The 26,465-nt window shown below is 41.1% G+C and overlaps 1 protein-coding gene across 2 annotated transcripts in view; it reads left to right on the top strand.

Moving 5' to 3' along the window:
* The window catches only part of LOC141790096 (regulator of G-protein signaling 3-like), a 33,361-nt gene that overhangs the window by 3,481 nt on the left and 3,415 nt on the right, over nucleotides 1–26,465 (top strand). The window contains exons 4-22 of one of the 2 annotated variants that reach the window (XM_074669733.1): nucleotides 37–262; nucleotides 346–396; nucleotides 743–801; nucleotides 1,093–1,187; nucleotides 1,951–2,004; nucleotides 2,392–2,452; nucleotides 4,089–4,212; nucleotides 6,997–7,292; nucleotides 20,368–20,449; nucleotides 20,666–20,771; nucleotides 21,015–21,111; nucleotides 21,349–21,615; nucleotides 22,341–22,380; nucleotides 22,473–22,741; nucleotides 22,837–22,920; nucleotides 23,651–23,762; nucleotides 23,853–24,022; nucleotides 25,382–25,949; nucleotides 26,026–26,249. In XM_074669733.1, the coding sequence (XP_074525834.1) occupies nucleotides 37–262; nucleotides 346–396; nucleotides 743–801; nucleotides 1,093–1,187; nucleotides 1,951–2,004; nucleotides 2,392–2,452; nucleotides 4,089–4,212; nucleotides 6,997–7,292; nucleotides 20,368–20,449; nucleotides 20,666–20,771; nucleotides 21,015–21,111; nucleotides 21,349–21,615; nucleotides 22,341–22,380; nucleotides 22,473–22,741; nucleotides 22,837–22,920; nucleotides 23,651–23,762; nucleotides 23,853–24,022; nucleotides 25,382–25,949; nucleotides 26,026–26,249 (2,985 nt within the window). Of the gene's footprint in view, nucleotides 1–36; nucleotides 263–345; nucleotides 397–742; nucleotides 802–1,092; nucleotides 1,188–1,950; nucleotides 2,005–2,391; nucleotides 2,453–4,088; nucleotides 4,213–6,993; nucleotides 7,293–20,367; nucleotides 20,450–20,665; nucleotides 20,772–21,014; nucleotides 21,112–21,348; nucleotides 21,616–22,340; nucleotides 22,381–22,472; nucleotides 22,742–22,836; nucleotides 22,921–23,650; nucleotides 23,763–23,852; nucleotides 24,023–25,381; nucleotides 25,950–26,025; nucleotides 26,250–26,465 lie in introns of both variants that reach the window. The other variant, XM_074669732.1, reaches the window with a different exon arrangement.

Here is a 26,465-nt window from a genome sequence, read left to right as displayed (position 1 = left end):
CACACTGTTTGAGTTCATTCTTTCTCCCTGTCTCAGGCCAAGTCCAGGTCTACATCAGGTTCAATCAAAACCGCAAGTCTAGGCTCGGATCAATCCTCAAAGACCAAGACCACCAGCAGCAGGAGGTTTGAGGGAGTCCCAGGTCCAAAACCCTGCAGAGGAGAGGGGGTACAGGAAAAGATTAGGACCAAGTCTGAGGGAGGGGCCGAGGCCAGGATCAGAAAGAGGAGGAAGATCCACCCGTCTGTTTTTCGAGGAAGAGGTGAGATTTCAGTAAAAAGAGAAAGATGTGGATGTTGAATATATAAATAATTATTATTCATCCTCTTTTCTCTGTGTGTACAGGTCAGCTGCAGCTGTCAATTACCCAGGAGGCGGGACAGCTCATCATTCATAGTAAGTGACGAAGCAGCCAATCAGAACAGAGCTTTCATATTTCACATTAAGAATGCTGACAGCAAGTTTTCAAATTCAGGGATTTATTGATTTTTTTCATACAGAACAGTAAACAGAACTCTGGGCATGGGCACTCAACAGACTGCATATTAAACACAGTATTAGGTTGTAGTTCCGCAGGCAGCCAGCAGGGCGCACTAGAGTCCCATCATGTTTCCAGAATTCAATTCAGAGTCGTTCAAGCCTTCTTATGGACAGTCATCACCTGAGCAGAGTTTGTTAGCGGTCTGTAACGACAGGTTGAGTGGCAGCTGAATGTTTTTGTTTTTGTTTTGTGTCCCTGCAGTTCATGGAGCCAGGGGGCTGATGGGAAAATCTCAGAGATCATGTGACTCCTATGTCAAGGTAAACAAAGGGTGGTGTCGTAAAAATGATAAGAATGAGTTTGATTACTTTATTAAAGGTAATTCATTTTAGGTTAGTTTTACTCTACACTATTCTTATTTATTGTTTTTATGCTAATCTGAGCTAACAGTCTATGGCTAATTCACATTTGTAGACCCTTCTTGTTATGTGGAAACCTGTGCAGCCTGAAGAATAGCCCAATCACCTTACAAGAAATGATGATGGTCAAGTACTTTTCAGTAGTGTCAGTTCTGTAATGCATAAAAAGTGTTTCTATGTTTGTGTTTGTAGCTGGTGGTGAACTCTGACCTCAACTGCAGAATTAGGATGAAAACGCCAACAGTCCTCGGCAACAAGAACCCGGCATACAACCATCGCTTTAAACTGTAAGATAGACAGACAGACAGATGTTTCTGTAACTAAACCACCAAAAAAAAGTAAATTGATGCTTCAGCTACTTGTAAGGAAACACTAAATTCAAGTAAATTCAATTTCTCTCACACAAAGAAATCAACCTAATCATTATGCAGAGTAAAACTGATATGCAACAATCCCTCCAAAACTCACCTATTACCATGAAATTAACAGAAGAAATCAGTTGATAGAGCTACAGACTCACACTTAATAAATCTAACATGGTTGGAATGAGATCATGTCTCTTTAAGACAAATTAATTTCAGCCCCAAACATTTCTGTGCCTAATTACACCTAATTAAGAATGCCTTTTTGCATATTAAGGTCAAATACCATTTTGGGTATGCAGCAGAACTCAGCAACAGCTCAAATGCCCTTTCTGTGTTCCCTTAAAATTAAAACATACATACAAGAAATAAACATAACAGATAAAAAGTAAGCCCAAACATGGGTTTTAATTGTAAAATTTGGACTTTGTAAAAGGCATGTATGATAAGCAGCTGGTTTTAGGCAGTTCATTATTCTCCACCCAATTAGTAGATTCAGAATTTAAGCAGAAGCCAACATTTTGGTCACAGGATCAACAGGAAGTGATTAGAGCTGTCTGACCTCCTCTGTGGGTCTGTCTGTATTTTGCTGTTGAGAAAAAATAACTGTTGTTAAAGTTTTGATCAGTCAGAATCAAGTATTTTGCATTTCTGTGTTAAAAGTTTTCTGCGTCTGCATGTGTTTCAGGTGTATTAGTGATGACCTCATCAGGAGCAGGTTGTTGATTTCAGTGTGCGGCAGGTAAGTGATGATATGAGAATCCTGTGTTAATTTAAAGCTCAGATTCATATCCTCACAGGATTAACCCAAGCTGAGTTAGCTGTTGAGGCATGTTCTCTGACTCATAGGTTGTGGAGGGGGTGGGGTTTATAGCTGTGGGGAAGAGTTTTTGGCTTCTTTTTTGGGGAATTGTTATTTTTTTTTAGCTTATACCAAACTTTTTTGTTGACATATTGTCAGAGTCCAACCACCTTACAGGAATCACTCCTCCAAGTTAAACATGAGTTAACTATTTGACTCTAGAGGCTGAAAATGATGGGATTTGTAGTTGAGCATACCTAATAAACCTGTCAACCTGTTGGTCTTTAATTACCCTTTGCATTGATTTTTCTCTGTCCATCTCTTCAGGTCCAGTCAGCTGATTGGCTGTATGAGTTTTGGGATTGGCTCCCTGGTCTCCTCTTCAGAGGTCAGTTTAAACCGTAGACTGTATTAAACAGTGTGTGGCATTACCCATTGGTTTCTTACGGTGGCTGGGAGGTGTCAGCTGATTTGCAAAAGCAACATCATGGATGCCATATCCACAACACAACAGGAGTACAGCCACAACAAAAGTTAAGAGGACAGATGTCCTAATGGACACAAAAAAGTTGTGAAAGTAAATGAATGATTTCTTAAACTTTTCTTTATTTTTCTTTTTTTTTATGTACCTTCAGCTGTGATAAATATAGCTCTGCTATATTGATGCTAACGTTATGACATGAATTATTTATACAGCTAAATCTAAGATGTTGTAAATAAAGAAATATAAGTACTATGAACAATACCATGAAGTGACACTCCTATGAAGCTATAATTATCATAGCTGAAGTTAATCATTTACTTACTTTCACAACTTTTCTGTGTCCGTTAAGATAACTAATCTCTTATTTGCACTTACATTATGCTGAGGCTTCTGCAAATTGTCTGACACCCACTGGCCACCGTAGTTCCTGAAGAAGTGCTAGACAACTCATTGATGGTGTCTCCATGTTGGAAATGCTGGCGTAATATGATTTTCTGTAAACCCAGGTAATGGGGTGGGCTTTTACTTTCCTTGCAAACAGCTACAACAGCACACCTGTCAGTCATCTCAGTCATACCCCTGATTGTTTAAGTTTATGCTAACTTCAGTCTTTATATTATCTTAATGCACAGAGATCAGTTCGTCTCTACTGTAAAAAAAGGAGTTATAATTTCAAAGCGAAGAGGTTTTCTTTTGGAAGAAGCCTCAAGTGGACGTTTGAAGAACTGCACTTTTTTTTTTTTCTCCTTTTAGCTCAGAGATTCCAGCTTGGTTTAAACATATCAACAGCTGATGATTCCTCATTTTCTGACTGGTTAACGGGAGGATGTTATATTTGGGTCAACTGAACAGTTACTGTGTCCCTACCTTAATAATCACCAAGAGATCAATTACTTGCAAGCCAGTCAATTAATAGTACACAAAGCTGGACTAAGCAGAGTTGTTTGTGTCTTGTGCAAAAGGAATAACATGGAAAAATAAAAAAGCAAACAAACAAGAAAGATACACATATTTATTTAATTTCTGTTTATCAAGAATGATCATCACCAATATTGTGGATGAACAAGGTGCTCAGCTCCTACTTGAAGGATCAATAATGTTGATCTGGATCGTCTGTCCACAGCATCTCTTTGAAATGTGAACACGGCGAGTGCAGGAGCTGCTCATTAATGATTTATAAAAAGAAACAGACAAAAAGGAGGCCAGATAGAGTAAGGATGCTTCAGGGATGGAGCGTTGGTATATTCCAGGAAAGATTTTCTATAAGGCTTAATATGCAGTGGGCTTCAAAGAGCTATGCTGTGCAGTTGGAAATTAATTAAATGAAGGTAATGGATGCTCTGTATAGTAGTATTGCAAGCTTTGCTTGGCTGATAATTTCATGAAAAGCTGATGCAACTCTCCCTTTGGAGGTTTTTTTTGTATACAACATAGAAACTGACAGCTGCTGGACAAGGTCTTGTTTTTCTGCTATATAATGAAAAAGATGTAAAAGCTCATAAACACTTTAATAAGAATATTGCATCTTTTATTCCAACAGTCTGTCAGTGGTTGGTTCTACCTGCTGGGGGAAGAGTTTGGGCGGAGCAAACACCTGAGAGTGACATCACAACGAAGCAAACCAATGAGGGGCCAAGAGAATGAGAACGTGCCAACATACTGCAGTAAGTTACAGTTATTAGGTCACGCTACTCTGTTAGAGGCTGGAATTTTCAAATTTGGAGTCATTACATTACTGACCGCTGTGTTAGGAATACCTGACAGCAAACATGGAAGGTTTCTTCAGTCCAGCAAAAAAACAGCATGGTTGCTGTTTACAGATGGAGGAGTTATTCTCTGATGTTTGTGACTTTCCGTGTCGTTATCTGACTGTTTAATCAATGAGAGATGCTAGTAAATACTAGAATAGTGGCTTAGGTAATGTATCTGATGTGTTTGATAGTTTAAGGACATACTCATTAAATGCAGACTTTTTCAGTAAGACTAGGTTGTTATGTGTGGACAGCAAACAGTGATGAGTTCATATTACAAATTCTATCTGAGCATTAAGTTGATGAGTAAAATTTAAGACATAGTGTTTCTAGCATCAAAAAACATTATTTACTCATGTAGGGGTGGGAGGAAAAAATGGAAAATCATTACATTGGGACAATATCAAAATCGGAATTCTTTGGCTAAAAGCTTTTTTTTTTTCAAATTTAAATTCTTCATGTCACTCTTTGTCTATAAACTGGATTGGAAAAAAAGTTACCACTTTTCTCCAGCAGAGGGTGAAATGTTTCTCTCTGACTCACATGATGTGCATTTTATGTGAAAATGTGGCTCCTGATATAGTCTGTAGACATTGTAATCATCATTTAACTTTTTCACATGGTCTGGTTTTAAAAAGCAAACTCAAAATTGTAAATATCGAAGAATCGCAATTTAAATCGAATTGGCACCCCAAAAATCACAATAGAATCAAATCACGAGAATAACATATCGTCCCAGCCCTATAACTTACAATGTTGATTAAGAATGTGATGTTCAGTTGAAAGGTAAAGCACAAAATTCTTGCCTAATTGTCAGATTGGTTTTTGGGCTGGTGTTAACATGCATTTTTAAATCAGAAACTACTCCATTATTGTAGCAAAAAGCATCTGTGAAAATGAAATGTAATAGAATAAAAAAATAGAGGCTATTGACTAGTTTTAACGTGATGAAATTATATCATTAAGTTTGTAGAATAGCTCTTAGAAATGCTAATGCTAACATGATACGTATTTTAATGAGGAATAGTAGCTAGCATTAGTACTTAAAATCATTTAAATGCCAGTACCAAAATGTAAAGACACATTGCTCAAAGCCTGACAGTTAGTTTGTAAATTCCAGCGAGTAACAGCAAAATGTAAAAGTGCTAATGCTAACATGATGTATATTTTATTGAGGAATAGTGGCTACAAGCAGAGCCATCAGTTATATATATTTCAGTACCCCCCCCCCCAAAAAAAAAAAAAAAAAAACCCTAAAAGCTTTGTAAGTGACATCAAATTACAGAAGTGCTAACGCAAACATCATATTCCAACAGGGAGCAGCAGGTGTTAGCACTGATAAAAGCTAACATGACACGTGCTCCAATGGGAAAAAGGAGATAGTAGAGTCGCTTGTGGGTAGTCTAGCGTCTTTCACCAGCAGCCGGTAGCAGAGCTTACGCTCACATGGAGTCATCTATAAATAAACCGCCATTTGCAGGACTAGCAGATACGCGATACATATTAATGTGAGAAGAAACTGTGTCACTCAGGATTAACCTGGGATTATTTGTGAAACTGACTTTATTCCTAATCTTTTATGAAACAATGGCTTCCATTATTTAAAAGTCGGCACATGTCAAACTGATGAGATATTGATCGGCGAGTCAAACTGAGCTGCAGGATTGATCGGTGAGTTAACGTGATCTAATGATGCAGGAAGTTGGGGACATGTTCAGCTACAGACACACATGGGCTAACATGTTTGCTTTATAAGCTTTGACAGAATCCCGGAGGACTCACACACTCTCACACACACACAAACGCACAGGCACACACTGCATCCCATATGTGAAAGTATATGTTTTTTTCTATTTTTAGTGTGATGGGGGAGTGCGGGTCCAGTGAACACTAGTAGATATAGATTTAACCTGACTCCTGCTCTCTTACTCTCTTACTCTCTCCCCGGGGGTCCACAGGGTAACCATGGTGATGAGAAGCTGCCCAGTAACCATGTGACCCTCACAATACCTCTGTCCTTATATCTCTAGACCACCCCCTCCCTCCCTCTCTCCTGACTCCATCTATCTCCATTTACCCCTCCCAGCAGAGCTCTCTCTTTCCCCCCGCGCTCTCGCTGACATCACACTGAGATCTGACACTCGGACGATCATAAAGAGAGAAACAGACGGGACAAAAGACGCACAGAAGATAAAGACCCAGACGACTTCTTTCTTTGATTTTGTTTGTTGGCTGTCTGTGCAGCTGGAGTTCTTGTGGGATCAGAAGTGCTGTCAGGGCTCTCATCAGTGCATCGAGCGTCAGGGCAGCAGTTCGTGTACTTGAGATTTCACTCCATCAGCAGGGACACTTGGGACCAAGGATACAGGCTGTCCTCTGAGGACTCTCCTGCTTTAAATAGAAATGGTTTCTGGTCAGTATAGCATATATAACAGCAGTGTGGAGCATCAGACTCAGAGATAAGATGGACAGACGTCAGGTGTAAGATCTGCAGGTTGTTGGGTCAGATACCTTCTCAGATCAGTCATACTTAAGCTTTTTCCTCAGCTGCAGGTTAACTTGTGATTCAAAACCAGCCTTCTCTGTGATCTGGTTCAGCGTAGTCTCCTCAAGCAGTCAGGATGTTTTGGAAGAACACAGCCTGGTCTTGGGATGACTCTGCAGGTGATGATGACGGTGGTTATTTACTCGCAGCAGACCTCAGGAAGACACCGGACTCAGCTCCAGATGCCGACCTGAACCGCATCACTACCACCACCACCACGACAACCACCGTCACCAGCCTTTCAAACTCCACCATCACCACCACCACCACCACTGCAGCCACTGGACTGAAAGACCTGACGAACTACAGCCTTGACCCTACCAATGCCAACTACAGCTCTGGGCCAGTCAACGCCAACGCAAACTATAGCAGCTACGTGTCCACTGTGTATGGAAACACCAACCAACGGCAAACCATGAGAGACAGCAGCAGCATCCAGAGACTGACGGTAAGTCCACCTTTATCTCAACACAAACTCAAAACAGATCCCTTCATAGGGAGTCTCTGAATAGATCAGTCTTATCTTGGGATTCACCAAACATTATACCTGTTTGAAGTCATAGAGTTATCCATTTTCAATCTGAATCTCACCTGTCTTGTCAAATATCGAGTTTTGACTTGTGAGTTAAGACTGTTACATTTGGCATTGAAGCGAGACATCACCGTCCTTACTTGTGAATTGACCAGAGATGGGACTGTCTTTTTTTTTTTTTTTAAGTCAGACGTGTCGACACCAAATATTATACACAATATTGACATTTCACACAAAATAACAGAATCAAGAGTCATGTTTTGAAAAATGACTGAAAGGCATAGGCAGACTGCTTATTAAGGCCTATCCTATGTTATCAACTTTGTAGGCTACCAACCTCCAGAAAAGCAAAGAAGCAACAACACAGATAATTAATCACACTTCAAAGCTTAAAAAATAGCTTTACTAACCATTTTCCTAAAAAACAAAAAAGAATTAGAATTTTGTACAATAAATTTGCAAACACCTCTGAGATTATACGGTCTGTCTTGAATTGAAAGGAACCTTTGCATTGAGTCAGGGAGCATTTTCGATTTTGCTCTGAACATAAATTGCATTTTTTCATAATAAAACAGACCAGAAAATTCCATAACATGAGAATTTAGAAGCATTGGCTCCATGTGAGCATAGTAGTCAGTCTTATTGCTAATAAGTAAAGCTTGTTTTTGCAGTTTTATTATTGAATTTATGGTGGTTTCAAAGGTGAATCCACACAATTCAGCACAGTAAGACATAAAGGGAACAATCAATTTGTAGTAAATTAAATGCAAGGCCTTGGAATTCAATAATTTTTAGATTTATACAGGATTGCAAGTGATTTTGAGATTTTCCCTTTAATGTATTCAATGTGTTGTTTCCATGTTAGGTTGTGATCAATGACAACCCGAAGGGATTTAGTCCCAAATACTCTTTCAATGTCAACATTGCAGATTTTTAATTTAGCATTACAATCATGACTGTCATTTAGATTCCCCAAAACCATAAATTGTGTTTCCTTAGAGATAATTTATTGACATCAAACCAAGTTTTGAGATTTTTCAGCTCCATTTCTACACAAGACAAATTGGTATTATCTGCAAATGTTACATATCTTAAAAAATCTGTTACATTGCAGATGTCATTGATGTAAAGAATAAACAGAAAGAAAATAAACAGTGGACACTATGATTTTGGCTTGATTCACTTAGCTACATGTCTTGACTTGTGAATTTCTGTACTAAACACAATTGTGATAGGAAAACATTAATGTAAGAACACAATTAATATCCATCGAGTTTCTAGGCAAAACTTGTCCCAAAGAAGAAAAAAAAGTTCCCTTAAGTGTGAGAAGTTTATTAACTCTAACTAAAGGCTATTTGCTTTACCTCATTTCCTAACTCTGTGGTCCCACACTCAGGGCTTGGTGGACCGGTAATTTGTTGATCTCTTTCTGGGTTGGACCTTAGGTATGAGTTGAAACTCACAGCTCTGCCTTGGGATAGGTCATTTGAAATTTTTTGGTTTTGGTTGATATATAAGACCTAAATCCTACTTATATGAATACAAATGACTAAGAATTATGTTTGAAAGTTGCTTTATAATCCTGGAGGGACACGTTTGGACTTGATTTGAGGCTTGCAATGACCTGCGACTTGGTGAAATGACTTGATTGTACTTCTGGACTTTCAGGACAATATTGCTCTAAAACAGAACATCTCCCCCTGTTTGCATGATTCATGAGAGGAAAAAAGGAAAACAGGAACATAATCTAACTATCCCTTTAACATGCGAGCATCATGAGTAACCATTCAGGGAAGAGACAAGATGATCAGAAACACTCTGTGAGCGTTTTACTCTTTTTCTTTAAAGACTCATCAAACATTCACATGTGATGAATTATAGAGTGAAGCTGCTTTTGCTCTTCACACACTATACATACACGACACACACACTCTGCACTGCTGTGTTTGTGAGGGCTCTTACTGCTGGAACCTTGATGTGACCCTAAAATCTAACCCTACCTCCATCCCTCCATCAGTCCACATAACAAAATACTGTTTATAGGTGAGGTAAATACTGGGCTCCAGTAACGTTAAGAGTTGTGGTTTCTCTATTAGTATCACCTGACATCAGACCTGTCAGTTTCAGGTAAATCACAAAAAATGACTTCTTTCTTTTTGGGTTCACATCATTGAAATAAGTAAAAAAATGAAACCTCTGTGACTTACTATTTACAGTGAAACTGAGACTCATTAAGGCATTTTGAAGTCATTCTTTACAAACCACTAGCTTCACTTCAGCCCTAAACCTTCATCTACATCTCGAACCACTCGACTCTAAGTGCTGAACTTTAACCCTGAACTGATTTTGAACCTGAGCATAAACCTTCAAAGCAAAATAATGTTCATTTCATGAATTATGGCTCCATGTGGAGGAAAAACACTATCCAAGCTTTTATCACACCTCGCCTGGACTCCTGTTAGCGCTCTATATGAGGTCAGTCAGTCCTCACTCACACGTCTACAGAGCATGCAAAAAGCTAGGCTCATGTAAAAAGAAGCACATCACCTTCGTCTCCGCCTCCTTGCATTAGCTCGTTTTGATTTTAAGACACATTTTATACATTATTACCTGTTCTAAGTCATTCTGTGGCTCCTTCTTTTTGTGGAAACTGCTAACTTTCACATCAGATGTGCTGTTTTAATACATTTTTCAAAGCACATTTAAGTACATCATTCTGCTTCAATCGTGAGTTTCTGTCTTTGTGCATTGCTGTATTTAGCCTCTGTCTGTGAAGCTCTTTAGAGTGTTCATACTGATCCTAATGTGCTATACAGATAATTATGCATGACTTTGACAGGAAACGTAATCTGCTCTCAGGCTTGGATACCTGTCTTTAATGAGTGGCTAACTCGACTACCTTCTTTCATTATGATGCAAACCAAGAGCTTGTCCCACTAATCTTGTCACCTCAAAATGCCACTGAGGTACAGGAACCGTATTATTGTTGCACATAATTTTTTCTAGTTAAACTGCTCGTATAAAATTCAAAGCTCTTCTTCTGGCTTATAAAACATTGACAAGTATAGCTCCTGCCTACCTGGAGTCCCTCATCCAGGTATACACTCCTTCGCGCCCACTACGCTCTGCTTGTGAAAGACGCCTGGTGCTCCCAGCCCAGCACGGCTCCAAATCACTAGCCAGACTCTTCTACTTGTTGTGCCCAAACAGTGGAATGAATCACCAAAATCTATACGATCCACAGCGTCCCTTTTTACTTTAAGAGATGTCTGAAGACTCATCTGTTCAAGGAACACTTGAGCACTTAGGCCCCATTTACACAACAACGTTTCCTCTGAAAATGCTAAAACGCAGTGAAAAAAATCGGCGTTTATGCAGAAACGCTGAGGGACTGAAAACGCTGTAGTAAGCATGCCAGGCCTATAGTCGGCGATATAACTGTCTTGTCTAGAAGCCGTAGTAGAAGTAGAGTTAAGCCGGTCGTCTGGTGTATTGGGGAATACTATGTTCAAAAGTGGAGTAACAGATGCACATTTTGTATAAAGACAGTCAGCAGATTCAGCAGATTGAACAGCACAAGCACAACATGGTAGTTTGCAACGATCGTAACAACGGTATTGTCGTCCTGTTGTATACACTCGTGCGAAGCAGAGCTTGACGTCATCATTTCCACTGAAAACACCGGCATATTGTCGTGTTTACACGACAGTGGTGTCGGCAGCTTTACAGTAAAATCCCACTCTGGAGGGCGTTTTCAAAAGTTTAAGTTTTAGGTCGGCGAGGCTGAAACACAACAAAACTTTTGCATTTCACCCGATAACAGTTGTCTTGTAAACTGCCCCTTGACCTGACTCTTCTCTTTGTCCTCGGGGGTAGAATGAGTCAGAAGGTCTCAGACTCGGCTCTTTGTGAATTTTCAGCACTAATCACTGAATTTTGCTAGAGTTTGAAGTATATTGTTGCAGCAATTGATTGTGGTTAGTTGGCTACATTATTCTAATTATTTAAAAATAAGTTGAAACTTAATGGCAGTACCTGCAGCCAAATAACTTGTCGCACTTTGTTGCACTAACCAGGTTTTCCTTCTGTCTAAATTCTTGCTTGTGTTGAATGTCACTTTGCACAAAAGCGTCTGCTAAATGAACTGTAGAACTGTAGAAACTTATATTTTCCTTTCTTTATGTTTTCATCTTACAATTTCATTCGTTCTATACACTGTCTTTTACTTCTGTAATTCTGCAAGTTTCCCTGCTGTTGTTGGATGAAAAGAGGATTATTTTATATTACACAAAAGAGCCTTCAAATCTTTCCATAATCTCTCATCAGGAGGAAATAACTTGCAAGTATTACAAGCCCTTCACTGATCTCTGGATTATGTGACACAGATGAATAGAGAGAGTCATTTTCTGTGTTTTTATGTAACATCAGATGTCAAATTTAAATGCATCAGTGGATATATTGGTCAGGTTTGTTTAATTTTTTTGATATAACCTTTATCTGAACACGAGGAAGTCCCGTTGAGATTACAAATCTGTTTCGCAAGAGAGACCTGGTTGAGGTAGCCGCCGAACTAAGTCACAGACACATGAAAAAGCAACACAATCAGCTGTGCTCACAATTTGGTTTCGAAAATGGAGAAGAATAGTTTGTTTTCTCACGTTCACACTTGTTGTTCAGTCAGAGTCTTAGTGAAAACAGCTTTAGAAATTAGTCACTTTGCAGCTTTCTCAGCATCTCTTTGTGCTTTCTTGTTTCTCCTTCTGGGTCATTCTTCGCTTTGAGCTTTCTGACGACATTACGTAATCTAAGGAAAGCTTGTTGTTCATTCATAAACACAAATACATGTTGGAGGTCACTTTCGAATGTGTTTATTGTCAGAGGTAAAATATAAACATCATTAGGCCGTTGTCAGTGAGCTCTCAAGGGAAACCACAAGCATGACGTCCAGATTAAACCTGCAGCAGTTATTAACCCTTCAGGGTTCCTCTAATCCAGATTTTGACCCTGCTCCTGGGAAGGACTTGTCCCCCTGATTCTGAATGACAGCGTTCACACGGGGGAGGGGGAGTGTGTGTCTGTGTGTGCATGTGTGTTCAGGAAGTGTGTATCTTATCGCAGGGATACATCCAGTGTTTTTGTGAGTCTGAGTGAGTGTGTGTGTTTCCTGCTATTCTTCTACTGCTGGTTCCCACACACACACACACATGTACGATCACACACACTGCTCTCTAGTATCCAGAACATTGCTGATACTCTCACCCAGAGGTTCACCTGGATCTACTTCTGTTTGTCTTGACTGGACTTTGTTTACTCTGATACTGACTCAGATGCTGCTGAGCCCTGAAACTTCTCTTCTCAAGTTCAGTTCAACCTTTCATGTATTTGTAGATCTGGACTTAGAGTAGACCTGGATTTGGCTGTATAATTCTGGATTTGACTGAACCTGGACGTGGGTAGGTCCCTCTCCTGGTTGTGGTTGGGCCCTGTTGGAGGAGCAGATGGAGCAGCTGACCTGCAGGATTTGAGCGAACGAGCAGAGCTGCTGTCATGCACACGATCCACCGTCTGTGTCAAGAGTGCATCGGACAAAACCTGCCTCAGGTCTGGATCTGTTTGTTCATATGAACCAGGAACAGATTGTCTAATGGTGATGTTTGTTCTGAGCTGTAATAGCCGAGATGGTGAGCTTCATCATCCTAAGACTGTGAGTGTGTGTCGGTCTGTTTACCTAAAGTCCCTCTTTATGTATCAGTACTGAGACGTCTTAAAAGCAGTTTGTTTTTCAACCAGTAAAGATGATTTAGTTCTGCGTGGCTCTCTTTATCAGGGGATTTGCTTCAGCTCTGCATTCAATCAATCAGACTGTATTTGTGCAGCGCTTTTCAAACATCAAAAACGTAGCTCAAAGTGTTTTTCATGGACACAAAATCAATAAAAACAATCAGCACCCTCAGTCTGCTGCTCATGCATGGAGATAAAAAGCCTGTTATCAACAAAGACCTTGACAAAGCAAGACCTAACAAGGCAAGAAAACACCATCCAACCAATAGTACTTCTTTTTGTTGCAGATTAAAAAACAAAACAAAAACAAAATTGGGGCACTGATTGAAAAAAAAAAGAAAATAAATAAATCGATTTAAAATAAATAAATAAATAAATAAATAAATAAATAAATAATAATAATAATAATAATAATGATTTATTATTAGTAGCACACTTTTCAATTTTTGTAAAATTTCAAGTGCTACAAAAAATATTTTTTCAAATGCTGAAACAGAAAAGGAAAACAATGTTAAAAACACGTAAGAAATCGTTTAAACATGTAGCAGTCTTTAAGAAATCTAAAAATTAAAAAAAAGAACACAAAGACAGAAACTGCAAATTCTCGTACTCGGTCAAAATCCAAGAGAAAAAAAGGATTAGATGTGGTTTAAAGTTGGGGACATTCTGATATGAGTCTATAAATAAAACAGCAACAGCACAGAATCACAAAGTTAGAACTCGGGTTAGCGAATTGTTTGGCTTCGGCAGAAAAGATCTGGCAATTTTTGAATGGGCACAACCCACATCCTCAGCTCTGCTGCTTATCCCACAAATTCATGTTCCTAAAAAATTTGGTTTTATAGTAAAGACAAACAGTCTAAAATGTGATTAAATGTATTGCTTAGAAGTATTGTTTCAACATAAAAAATGATCTACAAACACAAATTACCTTACTTTTTTTTTTTTGCTAACTTTATAATCACAATGATTACATCCAATCATCCATAAAGATAAAAATATTCAAAGATATTTAAAAGTATTCATGAAATAAAAGCTAATCTGCCAAAAAACATAAAAACAAAACAAATAACAAATAACAAATAAAAAAAAACAAGAAAAAAAAACAAACAAAATACGGAGAAACACTGAACGAAAGTAGACTAGTAGTTGTTAAGGAGCTACCTAATCCCGAAGTTAAAAGAAAACACTTTCTCTAAATGTTTTACCAATCCTTAGCATCCTCTTCATCTCTTTTCTCAAGTGTATTAGACGTGCGACACACCCCCTGGATTTGTTGGTCATTTCATTCAGCCCAAAGGCCTCTGACTGTTGACTAATGTCATGACTGTAGAGATGCTCCTTGTGTAAGAGTGGGCAGAGAAGTGAGCAGGTTTGGAGGTGGATTAGTCACTTTTTATCCTTTTGCCTCTATGTACATCCCTGGGTAAAATTTAAGGTTGAGAAACTTGGGACTGCTTGGTTTTCATGACAGATGTGACTCATAACAAGTGTAGCTGGGAGTTCAGATGTATATTTTCAGTGCCTGCATCTTGAGGAGACACAGCTTAGAATCAAGAAGAAATTATGGATTTAAAACATGTTTATTTCTACTGTAAAGATATTTTGGCATGGTTGATAATGAGGTATCCTGGGTATTTGGAGACAATCTCTTGAACATTTTAAAATCTTATTTTTTTTGTCTTTTTTAGAGGTTTAGTGTGTAGAAATGGGAATATCTTTGGCGGTCAGTTCTTCATTGAAGCACTCTCTTACTAACCGCTCCTAATTGTGTAGTGGTGGCCTTTAAGGCTTCTGTGATGCATGTCAAACATGATCCTCCTTTATCAAGTGTTTACAATGGATGGAAAAAAGGTCTTTCAATACAAATTCTTTTGAAAATAACAAAAATCGGTATATAAGGATTTTTGTTTGGCAATTTCAAAATTAGGATTCTTCTATTTATTTTTGTCAAATTCAAATTCTTCATTACAGTCTTTGTTTATAAACTGGATTAGAAAAAAAAAATACCACTTTTCTCCAGCACAGGGTGAAATGTTTCTCTCTGACTCACGTGATGTGCATTTATGAGAAAATATGGCTCCTGATATAGTCTGTAGACCATCATCATTTAACATTTTCACATGGTCTGGTGTTGAAAAAGCAAACTAAAAATCGCAAAAATTGTAAATATCGAAGACTTGCAATTTAAATTGGATCGGCACCCAAAATTGAATCGGAAGAATAGAAAATTGCCCCAGCCCTGATATTTAGGTGATTACTCATTTAAGTACACTACTGAATACAGTATTCTAAATCTAACACATTTATTGAGATGAATGCTATTGAATGAAATTACACACTGAACCTTCAAAACTCAGTTTCACTGCCTGTGATAGACATGAAATTCTCACAAAAAGTTGCCCCAATTAATGAGAAAGAAATCCCCAAATACATTTTTTAAATCTTTGAACAGATTAAAAGTTTTTATGCTGTTTGGTGTGAAAGTTTTGTGATCTGGAACATCAAACTCACAACCCATGAGGGAACAAAACAGCAGGAAACCAGCGTCTCCTCTGATTGGTCGCACAGTGTGATGTCACTGCGGACTGTTTGTCCATTCCCGGAAAAGTCCCTCCATTTGTGTGTGTGTGTGTAGTAAGTGTGTGTGTGTTTTTCCAGTCCAGCAGGTCAGATAAATGTTTCATGTCTTCATGTTTATTACAGCTGCACTTCACATATGTCGGTGTGTGTTTGTGACAGGTCGCTCAATAATTTACACGCAGATTAAAACTGAATGATTTCACTGAAAAATGCATCTGACAGCTGAGAGAGATAGAGACGGAGAGAGAAAGTGTGTGTGTGTGTACGTGTGTGTGTGTTACAGTGTGTGTATTTGAACAGGCGGAGTTCCCCCGTGTTGTCCATCGCTACACAAACTCTAAGCTGTTCAAACAGAATCTGACTCCTGAAGTTTAACTCTTCAGAATCATGTTGATCCAAAAACTGTCACCTGACTGACTCGACCTGAACGTGGGCAGGAAACTGAACCAGGAACAGTAACAGACCAGGACTGAGTCAGGAACAGGAAGCTTTAAGAGGAGATGGAAGTAGAACAGAGCTGGGAAAACTGAAGCTGGATGATAAATGTGTGAAAGCAGGAAGGTGAATGAAGATGTAAAAAAAATGAAATGAGGCAGGGAAACTTAAGTTAGGGGATCAACCAGAAAGGGATCAGGATTTTTAAGAAGGGCTCGAATAAACCTAGAAACTAGGGCCTGGGGGTTTAAGTGGGAATGGGTTGAACAAGAACAAGTGACTGAACTTGGGGAAACTAAAATTTGACCAAAGACTTTCCCAAGCTTGTGAAACTCATCTGAACACAAAACTAACACAGGAAATGTGAAAGAATTAAAATGAATTAATACTTATAACAAACAAGGATTAGGAAACCACAAGAGGACAGTAAAACTGAATCTACAAGATACTGAACCAGTACTTGGACACCAAAGAGGGTCAAGAATTAGAGGTTTGTAGAATCAATCAGAACCATGAACCAGGTTCAAGTCTTTGGATCAGGACCAGGAAACTGATAGAAAGCAGGGAACAGAGCTAAGGAAGAGGAAGCTAACCAGACCAGGAAAACCAAGCTATGACTCAGAGGCTGCATCAGAACTAGGACATTGCAAAGTGACTTGGAAAGTGAACTTTGATCAAGAAAATGGAAAGTGGAAATCTAAAACAGGACATGGAAACAGAAAAAAAACAGGACAGTGAAAAGGGTCCAGAACCACTCTATCCAAACAACTTAACTAAGGATGGGAACAGGAGTCTGTAGTGGGGCAAGACTCTAAACCTTGGTTGAGAAACCAAATTAGAACAAAGAATATCAGAATATGAGGAGGGCTAGGAACAGAAAACAGAAACCAGAGCTGGAGGAATGAACCAGAACTGGTAACCTGAACTGAAGCAAGAGAACTAACCTTGGAGCAAGAAACCACTCTTAGGCCCTGTTTACACGACAACGTTTCATCTGAAAATGCTGAAATGCAGTGGAAAAAATCTGCTCTTACACGGAAACGCTGTAGTAAGAATGCCAGACCTGCAGGTGGTGCTGTAACTGTCTTGTCCAGAAGCAGCTTTTGGGATATCTCCACTGAAGTAGAGTTGAGCTGATCATCTGGTGTATTGGGGAATACTAAGTCCAGAAGTGGAGCAACAGATGCATATTTTTATGAAGACAGTCAGCAGACTGAGCAGCACAAGCACAGCATGGTAGTTTGCGACGATCGTAAAAACGGTACTGTCGTTCTGTTGTATGCACTCGTGCGAAGCAGAGCGTGACGTCATCGTTTCTACCAAAAACGCCAGCTTACTGTTTACATGGTGTTGGCAGCGTTTCAGAACAATCCCACTCTGGAGGTCATTTTCAAACATTTGTGTTTTAGGTCGTGTAAATGGCCCCATAAAGTTTTCTGGAAGTTTCCTGAGCTCTGACCCCAAAAGCACTCGGCAAAAAGGCAAAGATCACAAAACTGGCAGACAAAACCACAAGGACACTATCCATAACTTGATCTACCAATGGCAACTAAGCTGAATTCTTGAAGGCGTTACACTTTTCCTCCAAAAGGCTACTTCAGCTCCAAACAGACTGGTGAACAGAGCTGGAAAATATATAAGCCTCCAAGGGCATGGTCACACTGGCTGTCCGTACCGTGCCTGAGCACGTTTAAACCCTAAAGACGGGTTTGTTTGGCCAAAGTGGCTGCAAGTCTATCTTACTCAGGGGCGGCACACACTCCCCTCTTGCACGCTGCAGAGAGGTTTGAGCAACAGTTTAGTGTTGGCGGGCCATGTTGGACCAAAATGACTAAGCATAAGCCAAAGTCAGTAAAATTATAGCGTGTTCTCTGTGTCTCATTGGGCTTACTCTGATGAGACCATGCTACTTGTAAACAAATGCTTTGTGGTGATGTAGGTGGGCCATGGGGGGGCCTAAGGTCTGGTTCATATCGGGGTAGTGGGACTTCGGGCTGTACTTGCCAGTGAGGGACGGCACTGTGGGGGGAATTAGTGCTTGAGTACAGCACAGTTGAACCGGCCAGAGTGACTGCACCCTAAGGGTGGTCAGTATGCTAATGCTGTCACATTGGGTTGTTAGCTGAGTCATTGACCTAGTTCCAGGAAGTAGTTGGAGTCTTTAGTTATCTGTGGTTGTTGCAAGCGCAGTTGTTAACCTAGTTCCCGAGACTCATTGGGGTCACATGATCCTCGATGTGATCTTAGCCTTACCTGCTAAGAATTCATAACTGCATCATTCTTAAGAGATAAGTTGTTTCTGGGATCACAACCTCTTTTAAGGAAAGGGACTGTAGTGAAGAAGCCTTTCAGAGGAGAGTTGAAATGTCTCCAAGATTTCTACCAAGTCCATTTGGCTTCATTGGATCAAGCTAGGAATAACCACGACATGGAAGACCTAGAACCTTAAAAGACAACAGGGACTGACAATGCTAGTTTGTCTTTCTGACAGTGCTAAGTGTAAATGGATGGATGAGCTCCTGGCTTTGGTCTGGCCCTGGTGACTTTTCCCGATTATCTGTTCGTATCACTTTGGCAAACTTCTTGCAGAGAGTTTCCCTATGAAGGGCTGGAAAGAAAGTCTGTTAAATAATTGGATTAAAAAAATCTGTATGTACGCATTCACACTAGGGATGCACCGATACGGATCCTGGTATGGGGTATCGGTGTATCGGTGCTCCTCAAAGCTGGATCGGTATCGGTGGGAAAGGGGCCGATCCAGGCAAACAGCTCCATGCCTTTTTTTCACTGGTGCTCTTGGCTACTTGATTTAAAATTTTACCTTTTATGCACTTTTTTTGCTGCATTACCAGTCTACAGGGTATAAAATTTTACATTTGAATAGCATTTCTGTACATTCTGAAGCATTGCTTTTACCAAAATAGTGCTAAACATTTGAATTTTCTATAGTTTAAATAAATGTTTACTTCACTTTTTCCATCTACTCAATTTTTTGCCTTTTACCCAAAACATTACCAGTCTTATCCCACAGTAGGGCATGCAGGTTATTATTTGACACTGTTGGCGGATCAGTATCGGTATGGACTGATACCCAAAGCCAAGGCATCGGTATTGGAACCAGAAAAGTTGGGTTGGTGCAATCCTACTACCATGCCATTACGTATTGCACTCAGGTTGTTGCAAAGCTATTTAATAAATGGCTTGAAATTGAGAATGTTTTGTTTGTTTTACTATGTTGCCTATTGTATCCGTATGGAACAGGTATCGGCAGAATTAAACTTAGATAGATCGGATTGGATCGGAATGTAAAAAAGTGTATCAGCCCATCTCTAATTCACATACACACACAGATGACCTGGGAAGTTTTAGAAGTTTTTTGCACAAGAGAAATTAAGGAATCATGAAACAGAATAAGGGCCAGAAAAGGGATCCAGAAACAGCAGAAGGGAACCTGGACAGGACATCCAAACTGTGATGAGTTCCTGTGACAGGAAGCTACATCAGGGCTAGGAAAGCATAAAAGAAAACCTGGATCTAGAAATGGACACTAGACCAGGATTAAGATTCTGAGCTAAACCTGTAAAACTGAACAGAGACTCAAAGACTGAACCAGTTTCACGTCTGTTTGCGGTCCTCTCTGTCCTGATGAGCGGTGATGTCATTGTGAGCCAGCAGAGGTGTTTTCCGGTTCATCGCTGTGTTGACATGAGAGCCGTACTGATTCACAGTGAAACACAAACACTGGGAGTCTCATACCTCTTCAAACAGACCCCCGCCTCCTCCCCGTACCTCAGGAGTTTAATATCATCCTGTCAGTCTGAACTCAGGGACATTTAACTTCCTTTGTGCAGAGAAAACTCTCAGGGTGAGTCGACCTTTCCTCCGCTCCGTGGCTGTTTACACAGTCATGGAAACAGCTCAGAGACCCAGACCCAGACAGACCTTCATGCTAGACCTGACAGAAACATCCCTGCTCTGTCAACATGACTGAAAAGCAGCAGAGTCCTGACACACTACCCCCTACAGGTTGTGAGCTGCACTACAACACAAAGAGAGATCAGCAGATGAACTTTTTAGATGAAGTTCAACTATCAGGAGTTAAACTAATCTTTTCATAATTTATTTCACAGTGTGTGTACTTTTACAGGTGTGTTTCTCTAGTATGAGCTGATGGTTTGTTTCGCTTCTGCAGGTGAACATCCATCGAGGAAAAGATGGTTTTGGATTCACAATCTGCTCTGACTGTCCAGTCAGAGTCCAAGCCGTCGATCCTGGTGAGAAATATCACACACAAGCACTACAAAAAACAAATTTGGTGCACACACACGCTTTGAAACACAGTCAAACACATTTGAAAAACAGGACGCAGAAAAGCCAATCTGAAACACTCCCATCAGACAGCCGTGCTCACAAAAGATAAATAAAAAGCAGTCATTTGATCTTTACTCTCTCTGATGTCTTGTCTCATTTCATGTGTTGTATGTCTGTAGGAAGTCCAGCTCATCAGTCTGGTCTCCGTCAGGGAGACTCAGTCCTGCAGCTGAACGGACTTCCTGTAGAAACCTGGAAGTGTGCCGACGTGGCCCACGCCATCAGGTATCCTGCCCCTTCAAAGTCAGACTCAGTTCCTGTCCAGACTTTGGTTTACTTTTTGATTTTACTTTGAACACTGCACCAACTTGGCTGAATTGTACTGTGGAAACCCTTAGGAAAAAATATTTTAGTTTATCACATGAACATCAGTTCTGTCTCTTTATGAACCAGTAAACATCTTAAAGCCCAATATTGTGTTAATGTGTCTGTTCATCACTCCATTCTCTACTGTCTGTGTGTGTTCAGGAGTTGTCCGTCTCAAATCTCCATGGTGGTGTGGAGAGGTTTGCCTGAGCTCAGGTCCGGCTGTGACGCACTGCTCCACCAACCAGCACACAACAATGTGAATCTGACTTATGCTTTAAACGAGTTCATTAACGTTAATTCATGTGTTTCATCTTGAGTTAAGCTCTTCATCAGTTTAGATACTTTTTACAAAGTTGATACCATGACTTTCTAATTCACTGAACTGTCAGTGTGTATCTTCACGTTCCTGCTGTGGTGTAACTCAGTTGAATCAGTGCAGCTAGGAGGTTTGACGCTAAGCTAACATTAGCATGTCCTCCTCTCTGTCTTCCAGACATCTGGCAGGAAGCTGCTCTCTCACCCAGCTCACAGTAAACACGGCCGCAGACGAGGACAGGGGTCAGGGGTCAGGTCCAGTTTTGGGGCTCTGGGTTCCTTATGGAGGGATAGGAAGGAGAACCGGGAGGAAGAGGAGGAAGAGGAGGTGGAACAGGAGATGACTGAGTACTCACCTCACACTACCACACTCAAAGGAACCCGCGTGACATCATCAAATGGGGACAACTACATCATTCTATCACCTGTGAATCAAGGAGCACAGGTGAGTCTGAGGAATGAGGATCGGGTTTTCCTTCGACCTGCACATCCTGAACCAGAACCTTTCACTAGAGCCAGAACCTTTCACTGGGATAAGAACCGGAACCATTCACTAGTACAAAGACCTTGCACTACCAACAGAAATTTTCACCAGCCCCAGAACCTTTCACTAGAACCAGAATCTTTATCAGTGCCATAGATTAAAGCCAGACTATTTTATCTGAACCAGAACCTTTTGACTTGAGCCAGGCTCATTCACTACGAAGTGAACCTTTTTCCAAACCAGTACCTTTCATTAGAACCAGAACCTCTGACTAAACCCAGAACTGTTCATCGTAACCAAGCTTGTTCAAAAGAACCCCAACCTTTCAGTAGAACCAGAACAATTCACCAGATCTAGAAACTTCTATTTGAACCCCAACCTTTCAGTAGAACCAGAACTTATAAAAACTCAAAAGCCAACAAGACCATCAAACAGTGTTAACGTTTCTGTATTGTTTTGATTTGTTGAGCCTGATTGGCTCTGTGGAGAAGTCGTCGGATGATGTGATTGACAGGGCCAGGACTATTAGCAGAAAAAAACTTTACACATACAAGATAAGATCAGCCAAAAGGGGGACATGTATAAATTTATCCACAGGGGGCGCCAACATTGTCGTAAAAAAATAAATAAAAGTTTCTTATCAAAGTTTTAACAATGATGACATCATGAAACTTTTTCTGTTCCAGCTGCTGCAGCCCGTTTACCATGACAGGAATGGAACGATTGGTACGTTGTCTCCACTACATGTTGACCCTCTGCCCTCAGTATTATCTGTTTATGGACGACACACTGATGTTTCCTGTGCTATTGTACATTAGGGCGCCTGTACCAGACTCACCCCAGCAGAGGTCACGCTCAGAGCCTCCTCCACGACCCTCGGTCTGGGACGTCGAGGCGACCTTATGCTGGCTGCAACTCCACGCTGCCGCCGCCCCAAACATCCACCACCTCCTCTGTAACTGCCCCTCCCAGTAGCTACGGCAACTACCAGAACTGCACCATCGTCCAATCACATCTGCCCTGCTCCACATACGGAACCTACGTCACCCTGGCACCCAAAACGCTCATATTCCCCATCTTTGTCCAGGTCAGAACATCAAACATAGTCCTTAACACATCTCAGAACACACAGAACCCCAAACCTTAACGTAAGCTTTTATGTGCCGTTGTTTCTGTTCTCAGCCTCTGGATCTGTGCAGCCCTGACAGAACCCTGCTGATGGCAGAGGAGATGGTGCTGCACCAGAACGACCTGCTGCCCACTAAGGTACCTGTACTTAAATTATAGACCACAATTTTACTGACAATGCTACTACAGAAACCAGGGAACCGAACGTGCACCGCAAACTACACTGCAACTTAAAACTGAGACAAATGAAAGGATTAGTTTTACAAATGACTGTGAGTAAAAAATGTTATTTTTAGTGGAAAACATTTTGCTATCAAACTGATACTGCCGCTGAGGTATCCAGTATTGTAAAACACTCTGTAAATACTGATTTTGGAGCAGACATACTTACATTTCTGGTAAGGTCATCAGTCTGTGGGCACTCCTTCCTGCTCTTTATTGATTGTTTCTACAGCAGATTATTGTACACATTTTTCCCTCAAGAGAGGAAAAAGATCCCGATTCTGAAGGACTCGACGACCTCCAAGGGCTGAACCAGGATCAGTTTCACATTAATGGATTTTTACTGCTGACACACACATTTACAAACACACACTAGTGTCTGATTCTTGGAATCTGCGGTGATTCAGTTTCATGTTTTGAAGAAGAAATGAGGCAGGATCTGGAGGGACAAAGAGACATCTATCTGTGGTCAGTTAGGGGTTAACACTAGAAGAGGTCAGAAGTCAAAGTGGCATCATATCCGGACTTAGATGCATCACAGCATTGGACACATTTTTTTTTTTTACATTCTAGACCTGATTAAAAAAATATTTCTAGAAAAAAAACTGATATTTTTTCTCTCAATGTGTGCATTTGTGTGTCTCAGGTGACAGTACTGATCTACAGTGACCTCCTGCTCTTCACAAGAGAGGATGAAGCCGGGCGCTGCAACGTCCTACAGAGTCCAGTGTACCTGAACACACTACAGCTACGGGAGGGTACGCACACAACACACAAAGAGAGAGTTTAAGCGTTCACAATATTTATGAGGTTTAAAACTGTGTGGTGTGTGTGTCGTGTGTCTTCAGTGCCCTCAGAGCCGCTCCAGATCTACTTCCTGCAGAGCTCTCAGGGCTGCTGGCGTTGTCTCTTCAGCCTGGAGGCGTTCAGCATCGAGCAGAAGGTCAGAGTCAGCCTCTGCCTCCACGACAACATTCAGCTCCAGATGATCGCCACGGATGCAGGGCGCCCCCACCAGGTACTGCAAAGACTCCTGTAGACTCTAAACTCTGACAGGAAAGTGCATTGTTGGGCAAATTACTTCAAAAAAGTAACTTTTGAAAAACCTTGAGTTTTGCAAAAGAGGTCAGTTTTTCAGCCAGTTTTGCTCAGGGCATAATTTTCACATGTACGTTCCTGAATTTACATCTAAGGTGTTGAACCGGTGTTTGTTTACTTCCATCCTGAAAATGACATTAATGTAGTGCCTGTAGGCCTACTCCCGTCCTGAAAACACCAGTTTTAACCCCATGGGTCGCTCGACACTTGTACATTATAAATTTGCAGCTCCTGTCCTGCATCTGGCTGATTGGCCAGGTCGGATAGACCTGCCAATAGTCTTGATATAGGAGGGACAATACCTACTCGTAATTTCCACCGATTAACCCCTTATTTTTGAGTATGGTTCTCTTATCTCTAATATTTTTTCAAGTCAAAACAAGTCGGCTACTTGTGCTTAACATTCAAATCTCAAAAGGCATCCACCCCTCTCCCTCAAGTTGGTTTGATCCAAAGACGTTGCAGGAGATCCTCTCTGACTGCAGGTTACACAGACACACACAGGTAGCTGTGTGATATTTGTTGCTGAAAAGTTGACTTTAGCACCAGCTCTTTGTTAAAAGACGTGTCAACATGATTGTTCTCATCATTACTTGTGTGTCTGAGGCTTTTCCCCACATTTTATTTGCTGCTCCTCTCTTGGGCCTGGCTATGCGAGCCAGGTCAGATACATATTAATGCGCCTCATTTCTCTGTCTGTGTTTTAACATTTGAAATAGTGATTTATTAGATTAGCTGTTACTGAAAAAAGTAATGGCGTTACTAAACCAACACTGGAAAAGTGAGATATGAGTGTCAAAGTATGAGTGCCATAGAGCAGGAATTCCCAAAATATGGGTGCTGGGGACTAGTGACCCCCCTCCCCTACCTGCTTTTTGAATACACTAATAGGCCAAATCAAAAACAGATGAAACAAAGAGAGATATTTGATGTCTCCTTCAGAGGCTCCTCTTTTTTGCTTTATATGAAATTTTAGATAAGAACAAAATGAGCACAAATCTAAAACTCAAGGCCTTCATATTCTACATCTTTGTCTGGATTTCAATTGGAGCATCTCCAACAAAAGAAAAAAACAAAACAAAAAATTATTCTTGCATGTGTTGACACCTTCCTCTTGACCATTTTTCTTGATCTGATTTGAAGTTTTTGATCATAATCCAGTTGTTAGGGTTAAAATGCAGATTACAGACCTGAAACAGATTTCCAGCTTTAGTTATTTTTTCTCCAGCAGGTGGCGTCAAAGTGCAGTGATTAATCTTCTTGTCCCTCCTCTCCTCAGCTTTCAGATCTCCCCTCAGACTTTGGCCTCCTCTCCCTCACCCAATCTGATCTCCTCTACCGCCCGTCATCTCCGTACTCCTCTGATCCTCCCCTCCTGAACTTCTCCTCCCCCTCCTACTGTGACCCCCTTAGACCTCCCTCCCCCTCTCCTTACCCCACCAGCCCTGCCTTCACCTCCTCCACTCCTCCTCCTGCTCCCTTCTCCTCCCTCTCCCCGTACGCCACCCTCATGTCACACCCTCCCAGAACCTACACCTCCCCATCTCAGCCCCTCCCACCACCCCCCAAATCCTCCTCCAAGCTGAGGAGTCCAGTCTGGAAGGAGAGAGGAAGAGCAGAGGAGGAGGAGAGGAGAAAGAAGAGGCGAGAGGAGGAGGAGGAAGAGGAGCGACAGCAGGGGGAGGGGGAGAGTGCGTCTGAGACGTCTGAGAATGTGGGAGGAAGGGGGTCCTTACTCAGCCCACTCCACCTCAACCTGAAGGAGAATGAAGAAGTGGAGAGTGATGATGATGAGGAGCAGGGAGGAGGAGGTGCTGAGGAGTTTATCTCCGCCCACAGACCTGCAGGTAAGTCTCTTCTGCAGCTTTCATGAGGACATTTTGAAGTGTCAGCTAAAATCAATCTTTTTGATTTCTCCTCCAGCCCTGCGTCGCTCCCTCTCTGAGGGGTCTCTAATGCAGGAGCCTCGGTCGCCGCGCTTCCTGTCTGACAGCACCATCCATCGACTCACCCGCCCAGGGACCTTAGACCTCGACCTCGCCACAGGCCCCGCCCCAAGGCGCCCCTCCATCCAGATGCTGAGGAAACAGCTGACTAAAGAGGGAGGGTCTCTACACCACATGATGCTGCTGCTCAACGGCCCAAAGGTAAAGAAAGATCCAGACAGAACCAGAACTGACCATTAAGGACCAGACTTGACCAGAAAACAACAGTAGAGACCAGCATAGACGTAGAAAAATTTCCTTACTGCAGGACAGGAGAACATGGGAACGATACAGACCAGTTACAAACATTAGAGTGAAGAACATACATGAACAAACCATAAGAGAGCAGAGTAAAGGAGACTTCTGGAGATGAACAAA

This window comes from Halichoeres trimaculatus, unplaced genomic scaffold, assembly GCF_033239565.1.
Source record: "Halichoeres trimaculatus isolate MK-OKI-2021-1 unplaced genomic scaffold, fHalTri1.1 fHalTri1_scaffold_5, whole genome shotgun sequence".
In the NCBI taxonomy this organism is placed as follows: domain Eukaryota; kingdom Metazoa; phylum Chordata; class Actinopteri; order Labriformes; family Labridae; genus Halichoeres; species Halichoeres trimaculatus.
Note: the sequence above shows the minus strand (reverse complement) of the source record. Positions and strands in the feature narration are given on the sequence as shown.